At 42.8% G+C, this 16,186-nt stretch overlaps 1 protein-coding gene across 1 annotated transcript in view; it reads left to right on the top strand.

Moving 5' to 3' along the window:
- PDE8B (phosphodiesterase 8B) overlaps positions 1-16,186 on the top strand; it is a 342,584-nt gene that overhangs the window by 46,941 nt on the left and 279,457 nt on the right. The window contains exons 3-4 of the mRNA XM_040622155.1: positions 10,049-10,242; positions 11,782-11,837. Coding sequence (XP_040478089.1) covers positions 10,221-10,242; positions 11,782-11,837 — 78 coding nt within the window. The 5' untranslated portion in view covers positions 10,049-10,220. The remainder of the gene's footprint in view (positions 1-10,048; positions 10,243-11,781; positions 11,838-16,186) is intronic.

Raw genomic sequence — 16,186 nt, 5'->3', positions numbered from 1 at the left:
AAGCGGAGTGCAGCGCCTGGTGACTAGGGAGCGTTTGTGCAAAGGCTGGATGAATGCCTCACAAGAAGCTTGGTGGAAGAAATTCTGGAGCTTTTATTATTGCTTACGATGATGACGATGATGATGATGATGTCGTCGTCGTCGTCTCTCTAATCAAATGAAACTTCCTGGAGAGCGAGATGACCTAGCCTCAAGCATCTTTCTCCTGGTGCGCAGGAAAGGCGGGCTTTGCAGTCTGAGCCGCTAGAGGGAGTCGGGACAGCGGCTGCAGAGCTGCCCTCCGCACCCTGCGGCCCACCAGCGGCTGGTGTCGGGTTCCTGCTCAGGTCTCCTGCGTTTTGCTGCTTTCCGTGTCTCCTCCACGAATCTTTCTGGAAAGCTTACATCTGATTAAGTTCTTTAGTGTCCACAAGAGGCACAGTCGCTGCTATCTGGTACTTTGTTTTATGCTTAATTTATTAATTATATAAGTAGATTAAGCAGTACTTCTCTAAAAATTCAAATTCTCCTTATTATAGAACTAAAAAAATTAAATCTTATGAAGTTAACAAATACATTTTCCAGACATTTTAACATTGATTTCCAGACTAATTGAATTCTCCTAAAATCACGAATATCCCACATCTGAATCTCTTAAAGGCTACAAAGGCCTTAAAAAGCAGAAACACACACAAATGAAACATCACAAGAATTACAAAACTTACTATTATATTTAAACTTAAACTGTTGTGAAGTACTTAGATACTTAAATTTATTTCTCCTTTTTCACTATACTTATTCTTTTTTTAAAAAGATTTTATTAATTAATTAATTAATTAATTATCAGAGAGAGAGAGAGAGAGAGAGAGACAGAGCACAAGCAGAGGGAGCAGCAGGCAGAGGGAGAAGCGGCTCCCCGCTGAGCAAGGAGCCCGATGCAGGACTCAAACCCAGGAGCCAAAAGTAGACACTTAAGTGACTGAACCACCCAGGCATCCCTCTATACTTATTCTTTTTTTTTTAAAGATTTTATTTATTTAATCGACAGAGATAGAGACAGCCAGCGAGAGAGGGAACACAAGCAGGGGGAGTAGGAGAGGAAGAAGCAGGCTCATAGCGGAGGAGCCTGATGTGGGGCTCAATCCCATAACTCCGGGATCACGCCCTGAGCCGAAGGCAGACGCCTAACCGCTGTGCCACCGAGGCGCCCCCCCTCTATACTTATTCTTAAAAGTATTCTTGTCCTCTTCCAGAGGATAGGGTATCTTTTAAAAATACGTATCTTTACTTTCCTGATGACACAGTAATTTTCTCAAAATCAGAAGTGAACAATATCATTTCTGAGTAGCACAGGAAGGCACTGCTGGGTTTTGAAATTTCTTACAAACATACAAAATCTTTCCATGCAGTTAAAATTCTAATAGATCCAATCAATGACACTTATAAACACAAGGTTATATTTTGGTACTGAAAGTCCAGTGCTGCAGTAACAAACACTTTAAAACAGTGGGAGTGACTTTGGCACTGGTTAGAGTCTAGAAGAATTTTGAGGAGCAATGTAGAGAAAGCCCAAGTTGCCTTGAATAGACTGTCAGCAGAAACTCAAACTTGGAGGCTGTTGCCAGTGAGGGCTCAACAGGAAATAAGAAACATGTCATTGGAAACTGAAGGAAGAGGCTTTCTCTTTGGGTGTAACAGAAAGTGTAGCAAAATTGTCTCCTGCAATTATGGGAAAAGCAGAACAGGTATGTGATGAAGTGGGTCGTCTAGCAAAGATTCCCAAGTGCAATGTTGATGGTGCCACCTGGTCCTTCTTGCTACATGTAGTAAAATGCAAGGGGAGAGTGAAAAACTGAGGGAAGAACTATTAATCAGAAAGGAACCAGGACTTGAAGACTGAAAATTTTTAATCTCTCCAAATGGCAAAAGATGTTAAAATTAAGAAATGACTTTCAAGCTTGTGGCATAGAGAAAAGCCCTGGCCTAGAGAAAAAGCCAAGTAGTGATTATACAAGCTTTTGTTAAAACCTCAGGAAGATCAGAGGACCAGAATAGTAATCCTTCACAAAGGACCCTCTCCACAAATTAAGGGATGTGCCTCTTACTACTCTTCAAACAATAGGACCTTTCCACATCGGAGCTGTCCTTTAACCATCTCAGCATCCTGACTGTAGGTAAAGGAGGGCCTGTCTCAGAAAGAATGGTAAATGTTACTTTTGTGTAAAGGGAAATTGACAGGAGACCCACAGTGCATTTAAGAAATGCATTATGTCAGCAAAAGCACTGCCAACTTAAACTGAAAGGGACAGAAAGAATACAAAATCAAAGGAGGCTGTTAGATCTCCAAACTTCTGGCAGGAAGCAGGATGGTAAAACTACTGGGCTGCAAACATGTGCTACCTTTCATGAAAAAGGAAAGATGACTGAGAGCAGAACCAAGAGCTATTAACCAAGAGTAGATTATTCCCAGGCCCTGAAATCTAATCAAGGCGCTCTGGCAGGAGTTTGCTCGGCTGGATCTCAAGAACTACTTTGGACTGGTAACTCCCTAACTCCTTTCACCTTCCACTCCTCCCTCCCCTTGTAAATGGGATGGCTGTCACTATTTTACTGTATCTGTTCCTCCGTCGTATGTCGGGTGTGTTGGGAGCCAGATAGCTTGTCTTTAGTTTTCTAGATTGAGAGTAACTATGGCTAAGAGCCTCATCCATACCTGGGCCTGATTTAGATAATAAAATTCTAGACTTTAAGCAGATGTTGTAATGGTATGAGGTTCTTGAGGAATTTGGGAGGGAGTAATTATATATATGTTTTATGTGGGAGGAACACACATCACTGGGGACCAGAGGGTGGACTGTGATGGACAGACTCCAGGGTAGCCCTACATTTCCCACTTCCTGGTTTAAACCCTTGTGCGATCTCCCCTTGAGTGTTAATGGGACCTGTGACTTCCTTTTAACTAGTAGAATTTAGCAAACACGATGGAATGTATGTGATTATTTGCACATGACTATATTATCTAAGATTGTAATCCACCTTGCTAGAAGACCCCCTCTCGCTTGCTGACTTTGAAAGAGCAAGCTGCCACCTTTTGAGCGGCCACCTGGAGAGGCCCACAGTGCAAAGAGCTGAAGGCAGCCTCCAACTGATAGTCAGCAAGAAAATGAGGTTCTCAATCTGACGACTTGCAAGAAACTAAGTGCTCTAACAGCTACACGAACTTGGAAGCAGACCCGATCCCAGTCAAACCTTTGAAGTCTATGGGCAGGAAGGGAAGATCACAGGCAGGCTAGTATCTCGTGAACGTAAGGAATACTGTCCCACTGGGACAGATTAGAACTTGTCGTTGTTGCCTTTGACCTTGTCCACCTGGGTATCCTATAGAAGCCGGCGTCCTTCATCTAAACACATATCTAAACACGTGCACAGGAATGAGGAAAACTGGAAGGGAGTCCAAGGAAGTACAGTAGCTGCAAGCCCAGATGCTGCTTCCCGCCAGTGGGGTGAGTCAGCAGGTCAGCACCAGTGTGCGTCAGCTCCGCAAGGTCTTATACGGGTCCTGAAGTATAGCATCATATAAACTTAGGTAGTCTTGCAGATTTTTAGACTGTTAACAAAGTTAGCACGATTCTCTTACATATTGAACCTTAAAAGTCACAAGTGTAATTTGCACCTTCAGAAGTTCACCCTGGCTGCTGAGTGATGTCTTCTCTCGTGTGGTCGTACTATATTGTGTTTATCCCTTTGTCAGCTGACACATAATTTGGGTTGTTTCCAGTTTTTTGACTGTTATGAATAACGCTGCCCTAACTATTCACGTACAAGTCTTGGTGTGGACGTACGTTTTAATTTCTCGTGGTAGATTCCTAGGAGTGGAATTACTAGGTTGTATGGTAAGTGTATGTTTAACTTCTAAAGAAACTACCAAACTATTTTCCAAAGTATCTGTAACATTTCATATACCTATCAACAGTGTGTGAAGGTTCCAGTTCTTTTCCATCCTCATCAACCCTTGGTATCTTCTCTCTTTTATATCATAGCTCTTTCGGTATAGTAATCTCATTTGTGGTATTAATTTGCATTTCCCTAATGACTAATGATTTAAGTATCTTTCCATATGCTTGTTAGACGTTTATATACCTTCTTTAGTGAAATATCTATTCAAATCTTTTGCCCATTTAAAAATTGGGTTGTTGGGGCCCCTGGGTGACTCAGTCATTAAGCATCTACCTTCGGCTCCAGTCATGATCTCAGGGTCCTGGGATCCAGCCTCGCATCGAGCTCCCTGCTCTGCAGGGAGTCTGCTTCTCCCTCTTCCTCTGCCACCCCCCCCCTTGTGCTCTCTCTGTCAAATAAATACATAAAATCTTTTAAAAAATAAAAATTGGGTTGTTTGCCTTTGTGAGTTTAATTTCTTATTTTTTAAATTTCTTCTGTATATGGTCCTTAATAATATTCATGATTCTGTATATTTTCTCCTGGTCTGTAGCTTAGTGTGTGTGTGTGTGTGTGTGTGTGTGTGTGTGTGTTTATTTTACGATTTTATTTATTTATTTGAGAAACAGAGAGAGAGAGAAGGAACACAAACAGGGAGAGGGGGAGAGGGAGAAGTAGGCTTCCCACTGAGCGGGGAGCCTGATGTGGGACTCGATCCCAGGATCCTGGGATCATGACTTGAGCTGAAGGTGGACACTTAACTGACAGAGCCACTCAGGCGTCCCTACCCTCAGTCTGCTTTTAATGAAATATTATATCTTCTGTTCTACACTGGTCAAAACCTTTCTTGGATCATAGTATTTATTCATGGCCATCACATGTTCCTTGAGGAAAAAAATTAAAAAGATAAAAAAACTATCATTATAATCTCTACATCCAGGCACAACCTTTATGAACATGTGGGGTCGACTGTCCCAGACATTTTTGCTAGCGGCACTGTCAGCACAGATTATGATGTTTTGAGCCACATCCTTCACCCCCCAGATTTCAACATAGCTGTGGCACGAACAGTGCCATGTACTTTGCCAGTGTCCATACAAGATCACATCACAGTATCTCTTGCCTTGGCATTCTAGAAGTCTGGAAAGCCTGCTCAGCTACATGTAGGCACAACCCATAATTTCAAGTTTCAAGTTAACACCCCCTGGTTGGAGGCAGCCCTAAACCGACAAGAACAGGATGTCCTGGATATATGTCCCAATCTTCCCATCCAGCAGGGCAGAGAATGTGGGGAAATTCTAAGATGAGTTCTGCGTGGTTCCTTAGAGCCCCCTTTGGGCTTGAACCTGTTTGCCAAAGCTGTAACCCACTCATTTATTGACTTTTCTCCCTTTCTCCTTTCCTTCACTTGTGTTTCCTAAGATAACTTCCCTACAAAATTATCTGCACCCCAAATTATCTGCACCAATCTATTTCAGGGTCTGCTTTTGGAGAAAACCAAGGCAGGTATCATATTTGGTCCCTCGACAAACTGGGATATTTCCATGGAATGGCCATCAGGCAAGTGAGGGGGCTGGTAATGATATCATATAAAAATAATGAAAATAGCGAAAATAATGACGAAACTGTGAGAAGAGAAAGCTTACAGAAATAATCATAATCGTCTTTAGGTGCCTGGAAATCTTTCATGTGAAAGAGGACGTGCTGGCATTAAATGAGCACCTTCTAGCTATTACACAGTGTGCTAACACATGCGTTATCTTATTCCGTCCTTCCAAAAACCCAGGGACGTAATGACCATCTTCACTTTTTGAATGAGGAAACTGAGGCCCAGAGAGTTAAAGGAATTTGCCCAAGGTCCAAAATATTGGATTGTGCAAGTGCAGAGTTTCCTCTCCAAACCTGCCTGTCCCCAAGCTTGTGTCCTCCTGCTGTCATGTGTGTGTTGCCCTGAAGGGCAAGACTGGGACCAACAGGTAGAGATTCTAAGTCCGCAGAACTGTGTCTATATGAATGCAGAGCATGGCAGAGATTGTTTAGAAGTTCACCAATGCTATTTTTTCTTCCTGGATGCAGAGGAACACTTCATGTCCCAACTTCCTTTACAGTTCGATTGGGACCACGTGACAGGGTTCTAGCAAATGCGAATGTGCAGATGTGATATATCCGATAGTCTCTCAATTTCTCTCTTTCATTTTCTCTTTCTCTCTCTTAGCTGGCTGAAGGCAGAGAACCCAGTAGAGGATTCTGGGAAGGTCCTTAGGAATGGTAGAGCCACCAGATAGGAGGTCCCTGGATTCACAGGGCCTAGAGTAGAACAGAGCACTCCGTGTTGAGCACACTGGATTGGGACATGAGCAGTAAGTGAACATACATTGGATTAAGCCATTGAATTTGGGGATTATTATACAACTGGCGTTTCTTAAGAAGTCATGAGCTTCCTGTCTCAGGATGTGTGCAATCAGTGATTAAATGTTCAACTCTCAAGGCTGTTGTAAAAGAGATTTCTGGAAGAGTGGACCAGATGACCTACAAAAATAATAGTTCACATTTACTGAGATATTATAGATTGGGCATGTACATGTATTCTCACATTTAAATCTACAATATGCAATTTCACTTATATGTGGAATTTAAGAAACAAAGCAGAGGAGCATAGGGGAAGGGAGGGGAAAACAAAACAAGACGAAATCAGAGAGGGAGACAAACCATAATAGACTCTTAATCGTAGGAAACAAACTGAGGGTTGCTGGAAGGGAAGGGGTTGGGGGATGGGGTAACTGGATGATGGGCATGAAGGAGGGCATGTGATGTAATGAGCACTGGGTATTACGTACAACTGAATCACTGAACTCTACCTCTGAAACTAATAATATACTATATGTTAATTAAATGAATTTAAATAAATTTTTAAAAATCTACAATATGCTTTATCATACTCATTTTATTTTATTTTTTTAAAGATTTTATTTATTTATTTGATGGAGAGAGAGACAGCCAGTGAGAGAGGGAACACAAGCAGGGGCAGTGGGAGAGGAAGAAGCAGGCTCCCAGTGGAGGAACCTGATGCGGGGCTCGATCCCAGAACGCCGGGATCACGCCCTGAGCCGAAGGCAGACACTTAACGACTGAGCCACCCAGGCGCCCCCTATCATACTCATTTTATATATGAGGGAAGTAAGGCACAGGCACAGAGAAGTTAAATAACTTGCCCAAAGTCACACAGCTGGCAAGAGGTAGAACCGGAGTACCTCCTTTTTTTAATTAATTTTTTAATCTTAACTCCAGTTTAGTTAACATAGTGTTATACTAGTTTCAAGTGTTCAATATAGTGATTCAACAATTCTATATGTTACTCAGTGCTCATTACAGAGTGCCTACTCTTAACCACTATTTCTCACTGTCTCTGAAGCAGAAGTTATAGTTTGAAGCCTTGGAAACTGGATTGGTTTTGTCCACGCAAGGATTTTTATTTTGTTTTCATTTTAAAATATCAGCCTATGCTTAAAAATTGAAAGATTTTACATGAAAGTCGTGTTTTCCAGTTTCTCTTGGAAAGTCAGAAGATTTGACAAAACTGGCTGATAGACGATTATGGCAAGGAGCAGCTGGAGCTGAAGAGTGGTCCCTAAAATTTCCACCTAAAGCCAAGCTCTCTTCAAGTGTATAGCACAGCGTTGGGCATATGACAGGGACTCAACAAATATTTAGGAAATTAATGAGCAAAAGCAGAACCTGGATTCTCTTACCCTCTCCTTGTTTCTTCAACTCTCCTCCTTTTTTGTGACTGGGAACTGTTGACTATGAGACGCTAAGTGGTGACACACAAGACTAATGTCCCTTTTGTTCTAAGAGCCAGGACTCAGATTACAGGTACTTACAACTTACATTGTGCCTGACTTGGGCTCGTGTTGACATTCTCGATCAACTGAAAACGTTTGCTTCTATACAACGAGCGTTTGCTCTGAAGAACCAGCCAAAGGTGGGGGTGAATGGCCAGGCAGGTGCATTAGTTCTATCTCAGATTAGGTTGTGCACAATGGACTCTTTGTCAAGTCTTTGTAGAAGGGCGAGGACGGGCAGGCGTGCCCTGCTTCCTGCTTTGGAGACTCGCTCTTAACAGTGCTCAAGATAGACAGGCACAATTTTAATCTGCCTGGTTTAGAGTAGCCGCAGACCGCTGGACTTACATGGGAGTAAGCCTCAAACAGGAGAAGCTTTTCTCCCAGGGTTGTGAGCAAAGCTCATTTGGAGGAGTGCAGGTCTGGGGCATGGCCTGGATCAGCAGGCATGACGCACACAGCATAAGCTCCAGAAGCTCGCTGATCCCCTTAGCAGGGCCCCTGCCTGCACATCCCCACCCCCTTCCCTGTCCTGCCATCCCACTGGGGCAGTGCTGCCTCTCTCCAGAGGGCTGGTGTCTTGGCATCAAGGAGGGAAGGGTAGTGCCAAGACTCTTCCAGGTGGAAATCTCCTGTTTATTTGCCTGGAGGATAAAGGGGCCTCTCCATACGCCTTCGTTTGTGAGCTCCCTATTGTGTGAGCAAAGTGGATTGCTTCCAGTATCACTCTTCACGCACTTGATGTTGACTCCTAGGGGCATTGGCAAAGCTTGGAGGCATTTTTAGTGTTAACAACTGGTCTGTGTGTGGGGGGCTGGTGGCATTTAGTGGGCAGAGGCCAGGTATGCTGCTAAACACCCTACGAAGCATGCAAGACAGCCCCCACAACAAAGAATTTCCCATCCCAAATGACACTAGTGCCAAGGTTAAAAAACCCTGGCTTATTAAACGATGGCTTGTATTACATTTTTGAGCTTCAAAATTATAAAAAGCAATTTATGATTTTATACCCAGAAAAATCAAATAAGGCTTATTTTATTTTTTAAAGATTTGCTTTCTTTATTTTACAGAGAGAGAGTGAGAGAGATCACAAGCAAGGGGAACAAGCAGCAGGCAGAGGGAGAGGGTAAAGCAGGCTCCCTGAGGAGTGCAGAGCCCGACTCGGGGCTTGATCCCAGGACTCTGGGATCATGACCTGAGCCAAAGGCAGACGCTTAACAGACTGAGCCACACAGGTGCCCCCAATAAGGGTTATTTTAAATCTAGAGAAATATTTTGGGCTTCCCAAGTGTCACCTTCTTTCATTATTTATAATAACAATGTTGTCGTATAGCAGGTCCTCCGTATCTATGTATGCAATGAATGAATGTGTGGCATACTATAGTGGCAACCCTTACTGAATTTGTTATAAAGTCGTTGCTTCCTTCTTTAGGGCAATGTGCAGCTCTTTGGAGGGGAGAGAGACAGGTATTGGACAGTCTGTCTTTTCATTCATTCATTCATTCATTCATTCATTCGTTTTTCTGCTTCTGGTGTTAGCACATGGGCCCCGGACTCCAGCTACACGTTGTTTAATAAAATATTGTCAGATTTGTTAATTAGCTTGGGCCTCTCTCTTTTCCCAGCCCTGGTGCTGTTGTTTGGGTGGATTGACTTGGTGCATTTCCAATCCATCCGCATGAGACCCAGATTTGAAATTGATATGGATTGCCGCCATAAAGCAGTTTTTTACTGAGGAATATTTTGTAATTGAAAAATTATTACATATATCCCTTCCGCCAGAAGATCCCAAAGTTAAGAATTACATATTGTTCAAAACAGGAGGCCAAGTGGAATTTTGACAGATTTCTGATATTCCTTGGCACCCGCCAAAATTGGGAATGGCCCCCACGGTCTTTGCTTCTCTCATGTGGTCAATGGCTTCTTTATGGCATTATCACCACCTGAAATTTTATCAGATATTGTTTACTTGTTTTTTTTTAAGTTTATTTATTTTTTATTATGTGCATTTAGCCACCATACTTGTTTTTAATATCTCTTTCTTCTTACAGATGTGAGTTTTCTAAGGGCAAGGACCCTGGTCTTGCTTATTCATTGCTGTGTCCTCGGTGCCTAGAATGGTGCCTGGCATATGGAAGACATTTGATAAGTATATGTTGAATGAATGAATGGCAGAACAGAGAGGCCCAGAGACTCAGTGAGCCATCTTAGGTCATACAGAGCCCCATCAGGGGAACCAGTCGTGTAATGAGGTCTAGACTCTCTGATTCCTGTCCCTGCTCCCTTCACAGGTACACAGATACATGCCCTTCTCACACTGCAGAACTGCCCAAGGAGAGTCTGGAGCAAGAGCATGCAGCGTGGCGTCCTCCTGTCCTACATGGGAGTGGCCACCGTGGGGTTGTTTTGTGCTGTGACATAGAATGGCCAACCTGGTTTGCCTGGGACCAGGGAATTTCCTGGATGCAGGACTTTCCAAAAAGGGGTAAGTCCTAATGAAACTGGGATGAATTGGTCACCCTTTGGGATAAGAGCATTTAGTGAAAAACTCTGGTGCCGTACAGTGGGTACTTCCTCTGGGAAATGCTGTCAGGTGTCAGGGAATTGTGGACCCTTAGCGATGTAAGAGGGAGAGACTCCCGTGTCTGCACGAAGCCGTGAGGCATGGGAACTACCGCATGCTGGGGAGTAGGTGTCCTCTGCAGAAGGAGGTAGGAATGAGTGTTGACCTGTGGGAATACGAGCCCATTTGGCCGAATGGGTCAGTTTTTCAAGAGAAGCCTGAAGTAAGTGTGTGTGTGTGTGTGTGTGTGTGTGTGTGTGTGTGAGAGAGAGAGAGAGACACCTACTGATTTTTAAATGTTAGCAACTACTTTTGAATAATATAAATATTATGCAAGATAACAAAATGTAACTGCAGGCCAAGTTCCTCCCACAGGCCATGGATTGGCAGCTGCTGATATAGTCTGATATTTCATTTTACACAGAGGGAAACTGAGGCACAGTGACTACAGAGCTAGGAATGAAGGAGCCAGGCCTCTTAACAAAGAAGCTTTAATAACAAACCGATTTCTATAAACACTAATTATTTTGGTGGGGGATAGGTTGGGGAGGGGGGCTTGTAAAGGAAAAAATTAATTGAGCTCCTACTATGTTTCAGACAATTTCTTAATGATTTCAGTGTATAAAATCACACTAAATTTCTACAACAACCCTTTGAGGAGGTTACTTAATCTCTGTGCCTGTTTCCTTATGTGTAAAATAAGAATAACAGTAGGTAATTCTTGGCAAAGATGAAAGGGGTTAGTTGGTATGAAGTGCTTAGGACCAGATAGGAAGCATGTGTGGGCTCTCATTGCTGAGGTTGGCTTTGTCATCATCCTTATTTTACATGTGAAGAAACCGATTTTTTAGAGGTGACCTAACTTGCCCGTGGTTGTACAGCAGTAAGTCAGATTCAGGAATTGAACCCTGATTGTCTGACTGTCATTACAGGCTTCTTTTCCTCTATAACAAGGCTGGTGTTGTAAATGCAAGATAAGAAAAACAAAAACAAAAACAGCTCGTTTTTCTCCTGTGGTAATCACTGTCCAGATGACCAAGGTCAGAAGTTAAGTTCTGTGGTGTTTCTCTACGCTGTCAGCTGAGTATCATCTCCGATGATGGCAGAGAAAATGTTACACAGATCATAAAAATGGTAGACAATAAAAATAATTTCTCCTTGGGCATTCATTATGCAATCTGGGGAGCAGCTAATTTATCTTCCTAATTATGTTTTGCTTAAGCTGATTTTAAAATTAGTTTGTTTACCCTGAGCACACACTGATTAACAGCAGGGAGAGGTGGCCTAGAAACATCTTGGGTGGTGGAGGGATGGTATCTTGAGATTTGGGGGGAATTTCCATGGATGATTTTCATGTAGCGATGGGAAGGTAGAGGGTTGATATGTTGATGATGCTCTGAGTATAAATAATTATGGTAATTTGTTGTTGGGTGTATTTAAATATAAGGCTATGGTTTGCAGAGCCAGAGAGTTCAGTGGACCCCCAAGCTCCTTCTCGTGCTGGAAGTTCAGTCAAGGTAGGTAAATCAAGCAAGGAGATGGGAAAGAAGGGCTAGCTGGAGGTGACTCCAGGAGTTTCCTTTTAACGGATAATCCAACAAACAGTAAATGTCTGTTATGTACCATGCATTATGCCAGCAGCTAAGGATACCAAGATGAATAAGGCCATTGTCTTTCCCCTTGGAATTACACAATCTATTAAGGAAAACAGACTTATAAACACAGAAGTCACAACTTAGTAGATTAGGGCTGTAAAAAAGATGGGAGCAGAGTTAAGGGAGCAGAGGAGAGACAGTGACGATGTGCCTAAGGGAGTCAGGAAGGGGAGCAGCTCCATCCCTCACTCTTCCTTGGCTTTGCTCCGTTTTGAGGTTGGGAGTGGGGAACTCCTGCAGACCAGTGTCAGCTGGCTTCTGGCTGGTTCAGCCAATGAGAGGCAATGGTGACAGACTGGAGGATAGGAGAGAGGGAAAGTCAGACTATCTCTCTTTCCTTCTCTGCCTGGAGTGCTGTCTTCAAAATCTGCAAAGCCTCTGGGTCTCTGCCATAACTCCATCTCCTACGGGACAGGCCCACTGGGGCCCAGCTTCAGCAGGGTGATCACAGGCCCTGGGATCTGGTAACCTCTGTTTGTACCTCCAGCCTGGGAGTGGTAGCCGCTTCTTGCTGGTGCTAACCTCTGCTTTGCCTCACTGTCCCCCGGTTGGTGGCTCCGTTTTTCCATCACCTGGAAATCAGTCCCTTTTGGTTTCTGTATTTCTGGCTGGGCTCTGATGGATATGGAGGGCTTCCCAGGGGGGCTGATACTGGAGCTGGTTCTTAAAGGGAGAGAAAGGGTTCCGTAGATGGAGAGCCAGGGAAGTATTCCAAACACACTGGGAAGTGCGAGAAGCTTGAATATGGCATCCAAGAGGGACAGACCGCTCGGGCAGCGGAGAGCCTGTAAAGATGTTCAGAAAGGGCATCAGGTATTCAGGTATTTTTGAAAACTCATCTGACTAATTCTGCTCAGTAGATTGGTAAGGAAAAGAGCAGGGTGGACATGGAACCGAGTTAATTCTGACAGTGATTCAGGTCAGAAGCTGTCGAGGCTTGAACTGTAACAGCTTGCTGGGCAGACGTGGAGAGGAGAGGATGCATCCTGGATATTACATTCTCCATTAGGCCCAAGAAAGGAAATTCCTGTTTTCCTGCAATACCACAAGTGCCCAATATATATTTGTTGAATGAATTAATAATTTTCTAATGATTTATTTGTGCTATAAAACTTCAGGTGTGCCCTTCCTTCCTTGCATTTCTCCCACCTCATCCGGAACCCTCTGTGCCATGATAATATTTGACCTGTCCCATGCAGCCTGTTGGACAAGGTCTGTAGGTTTTTCCTTGCCCCTTTCAGGGGTTCATGCCACTCTAGAATAGCCCTCTCTTTCCTTAAAGTTCCTCCCCACTAGAGCCATTCAATCAGCAGGTATTTACGAATCACTTACATACTAATAGCTGACATTTACCGAGCACTTACAACGCCATCAGGAACTGGGCTAATCACTTGCCATGAGTTTGTCTCAGTCCTTCTAACAGCCCAGTGAAGTCGGTGCCACTTTTGCCCTCATTTTATAGAGAAGGAAGACACACAGAGGCTGAGTAACTTGTTAAGGTCACACAGCTAGTGACTAGCAGAACTGGAATTCATACCCAGGTATTTGGCTCTGGAGCCCAGGTTCTGAGCCACTGGGTTGTACTGCCTGGTACTGTGGGCTCTGTGCAGTTGGGGACCTAAAGACACATCAGACAGATCTGGGGGGAGGAAAGGTGTGAATATACACAGAGTAAACCTTGATGCTAAAAATAGATAGTAATTCAAGGCAACACAAGGAAAGCTGCCACAAACCAGAATGTGATTATTGCCAATATGATGGTAGGGATAATGAGAGAGAGATCATCCCTGGCTGGGGTAATCAGGAGATGCTTCAGGAAGGAGCTAGAATTTGTCTTGTGGTTTTCCTGCTATTTAAGGAGACATACTGAATTCCTTTGAAACAATGCAGGAACAACTTGAAGGTCACTAGTGGGCTGATGCAAACTGCAGTGTGAAATTAACGAGGGAAGAGGTTAGTATTGACTGGAAAAGGCATCTGGTTAATCTTCCAGCTCTGAGCACCTGTGGGTAGAATAGTATGAATAGCCCATGTGCGGAATACGTTTCACTAACTCCTCTGCCCAGTACCCCATAGCAGACTCATTTCATACACACACATTCCCAGGTTGAGACAGGCTTTTTCTATGACTCCAGTTTTCCCTTTAGACGTAGCCTCTCCCACTCTATTTTTCACACATCACCTGTGGCCACAGCAGGGAAGACAAATCCCACACACAAGACTTAAGTTGATTCACCTGATGTCTCATTCCTTCGGCAACACGGAGAAATGGCCTCAAAGCAGGAGGAAGCTGGAGAGTCTGAGCACGGAGGTAAAAGAATGCCTGCTTGTCCCCAGAATAAAATCTCTATCTTTTTAGCCCGGTCATCCTTCCTTCCCTTGGGAACTCCTCTCCTACCCTGTTTGATCTAAATGAGACTCAGTCAAATACGCTATCCTCTACGACAGCTATAACCCAGATGGCCAACCAGATGACTCTGTCCTCCTGGCCATGGTGACTAGGCCAAGCCTGGTGACAGGTGGGCCCCTTGTCCTCGAGCCTGCTAGCCTTGAGCTACAGGAGAGGGCCATTCACAGTGGCAGGACGCCGTGGGAGCCATCACTCGTGTGAACCAGGGGCCCACCTATGATTTGAAGAGTCAGTTCCCTCTGGTCCCTTAATGGGTACACATTCAGAGAGTGTTAGCTGATAATTATTTTGGGGTCTGCACAGTGTTTATTCTGGGCTATTTCAATTAAGGTTATATTTTAATTCCTGGGACAGAAATACGTAACAGAGGTGTAAACCTAAGGATCTTTGCACTAGCGGTGATTTGAAGAAGCAAAATAGGCATGTGCCCCTATAGTTCCTACAGCTAGACATTCTGTTAAAGCAAAAAGACTTTGGCTGTATACAGACAGTTTTTCTTCCAGTAATATTGTACCAGTTTATACCCCATTAGGGATCTGAAAATATCTTTTTCTTCCTGCCCTTAGCAAAACTAAGTATTTAATATTTTTTAAAAATGTCAATTAGATAATAAATTATCTTCCTTCCTTCCTTCCTTCCTTCCTTCCTTCCTTCCTTCCTTCCTTCCTTCCAAGATTTTATTTATTTATTTTGACAGAGAACAAACAGGGGGAGCGACAGAGGGAGAGCAAGAAGCAGACTCCCCGCTGACAGGGAGCCCAAAGCAGGGCTTGATCCCAGGACCCTAGGATCATGACCTGAACCAAAGGCAGTCGCTTAATCAACTGAGCCACCCAGGTGCCCCTATTGTTGTTTTTCTAATTTATGTTTGCTTGATTTCCAAAGAGTTGGAGTCTTTTTCATATCTACTGTCCATTTATATTTCTCCTTTCATGAATTACTCCTTTAGGTCTTTTTGCAATTTTCTATTGGGATGTTCATTTTTTCTTATTTCCTATCATTCTCATTTTTTCATGTTCATTTCTTGATTTTTAAGAGTTCTTTATGTATGAGGGCCTCACAAGTTTATCTGTCTTAGATGTTGCAAATAGTCTCAGTTTGTCATTTTCCTTGATATTTACCATGGATTCTTTTTTCTGTAATTGCAATATAATTTATATACAACAAAATGCATCTACTTTAAGTGTGCAATATAATGTTTTGATAAATGTATATACCCATGTATCCATGACCACAATCAAATTATAGAACATTTCTGTCACCCCAAAAAGTTCCCTTGTGCCATTTTACATAGATCTAATTTCTATCACTTTAGATTAATTTTTCCTATTCTAGAACTTCATATAAATGGAACCATCCAAAGTATACTTTTTCCACAAAACATGTTTCTGAAATTCATCCATGCTGTTGTGTTCTCAAAATAAATGAATAAGAAAATGATACGATAACTCATAGATGTGAGAAAATATTTTTAATACATATTTCTGACAAAGGACTAGTATTGTGGATGCTTTTGATATGCAAAAATTTTAAATTTTTAAGACGTCAGATGTATCTGTCTTTTCTTTATGCTGATGACTTTAGTGTTATTTTTAGAAAGACATTATTATCCCCAACATTAGACAACTATTCATTTATAATTTTCTGGCATTTTTATAATATTAAAATTTTAATCCAAAATTAAAATAAAATCAGAATTTTCATTCTATCTGAATTACTTTTAAAAGATATTAGCAAATTGTGGGGCATCTTGGTGGCTCAGTCAATTAAATGTCTGACTTTTGATTTTGGCTCAGATCGT

The sequence above is a fragment of the Ursus maritimus genome, unplaced genomic scaffold (genome assembly GCF_017311325.1).
Source record: "Ursus maritimus isolate PB19 unplaced genomic scaffold, ASM1731132v1 scaffold_5, whole genome shotgun sequence".
In the NCBI taxonomy this organism is placed as follows: Eukaryota; Metazoa; Chordata; class Mammalia; order Carnivora; family Ursidae; genus Ursus; species Ursus maritimus.
Note: the sequence above shows the minus strand (reverse complement) of the source record. Positions and strands in the feature narration are given on the sequence as shown.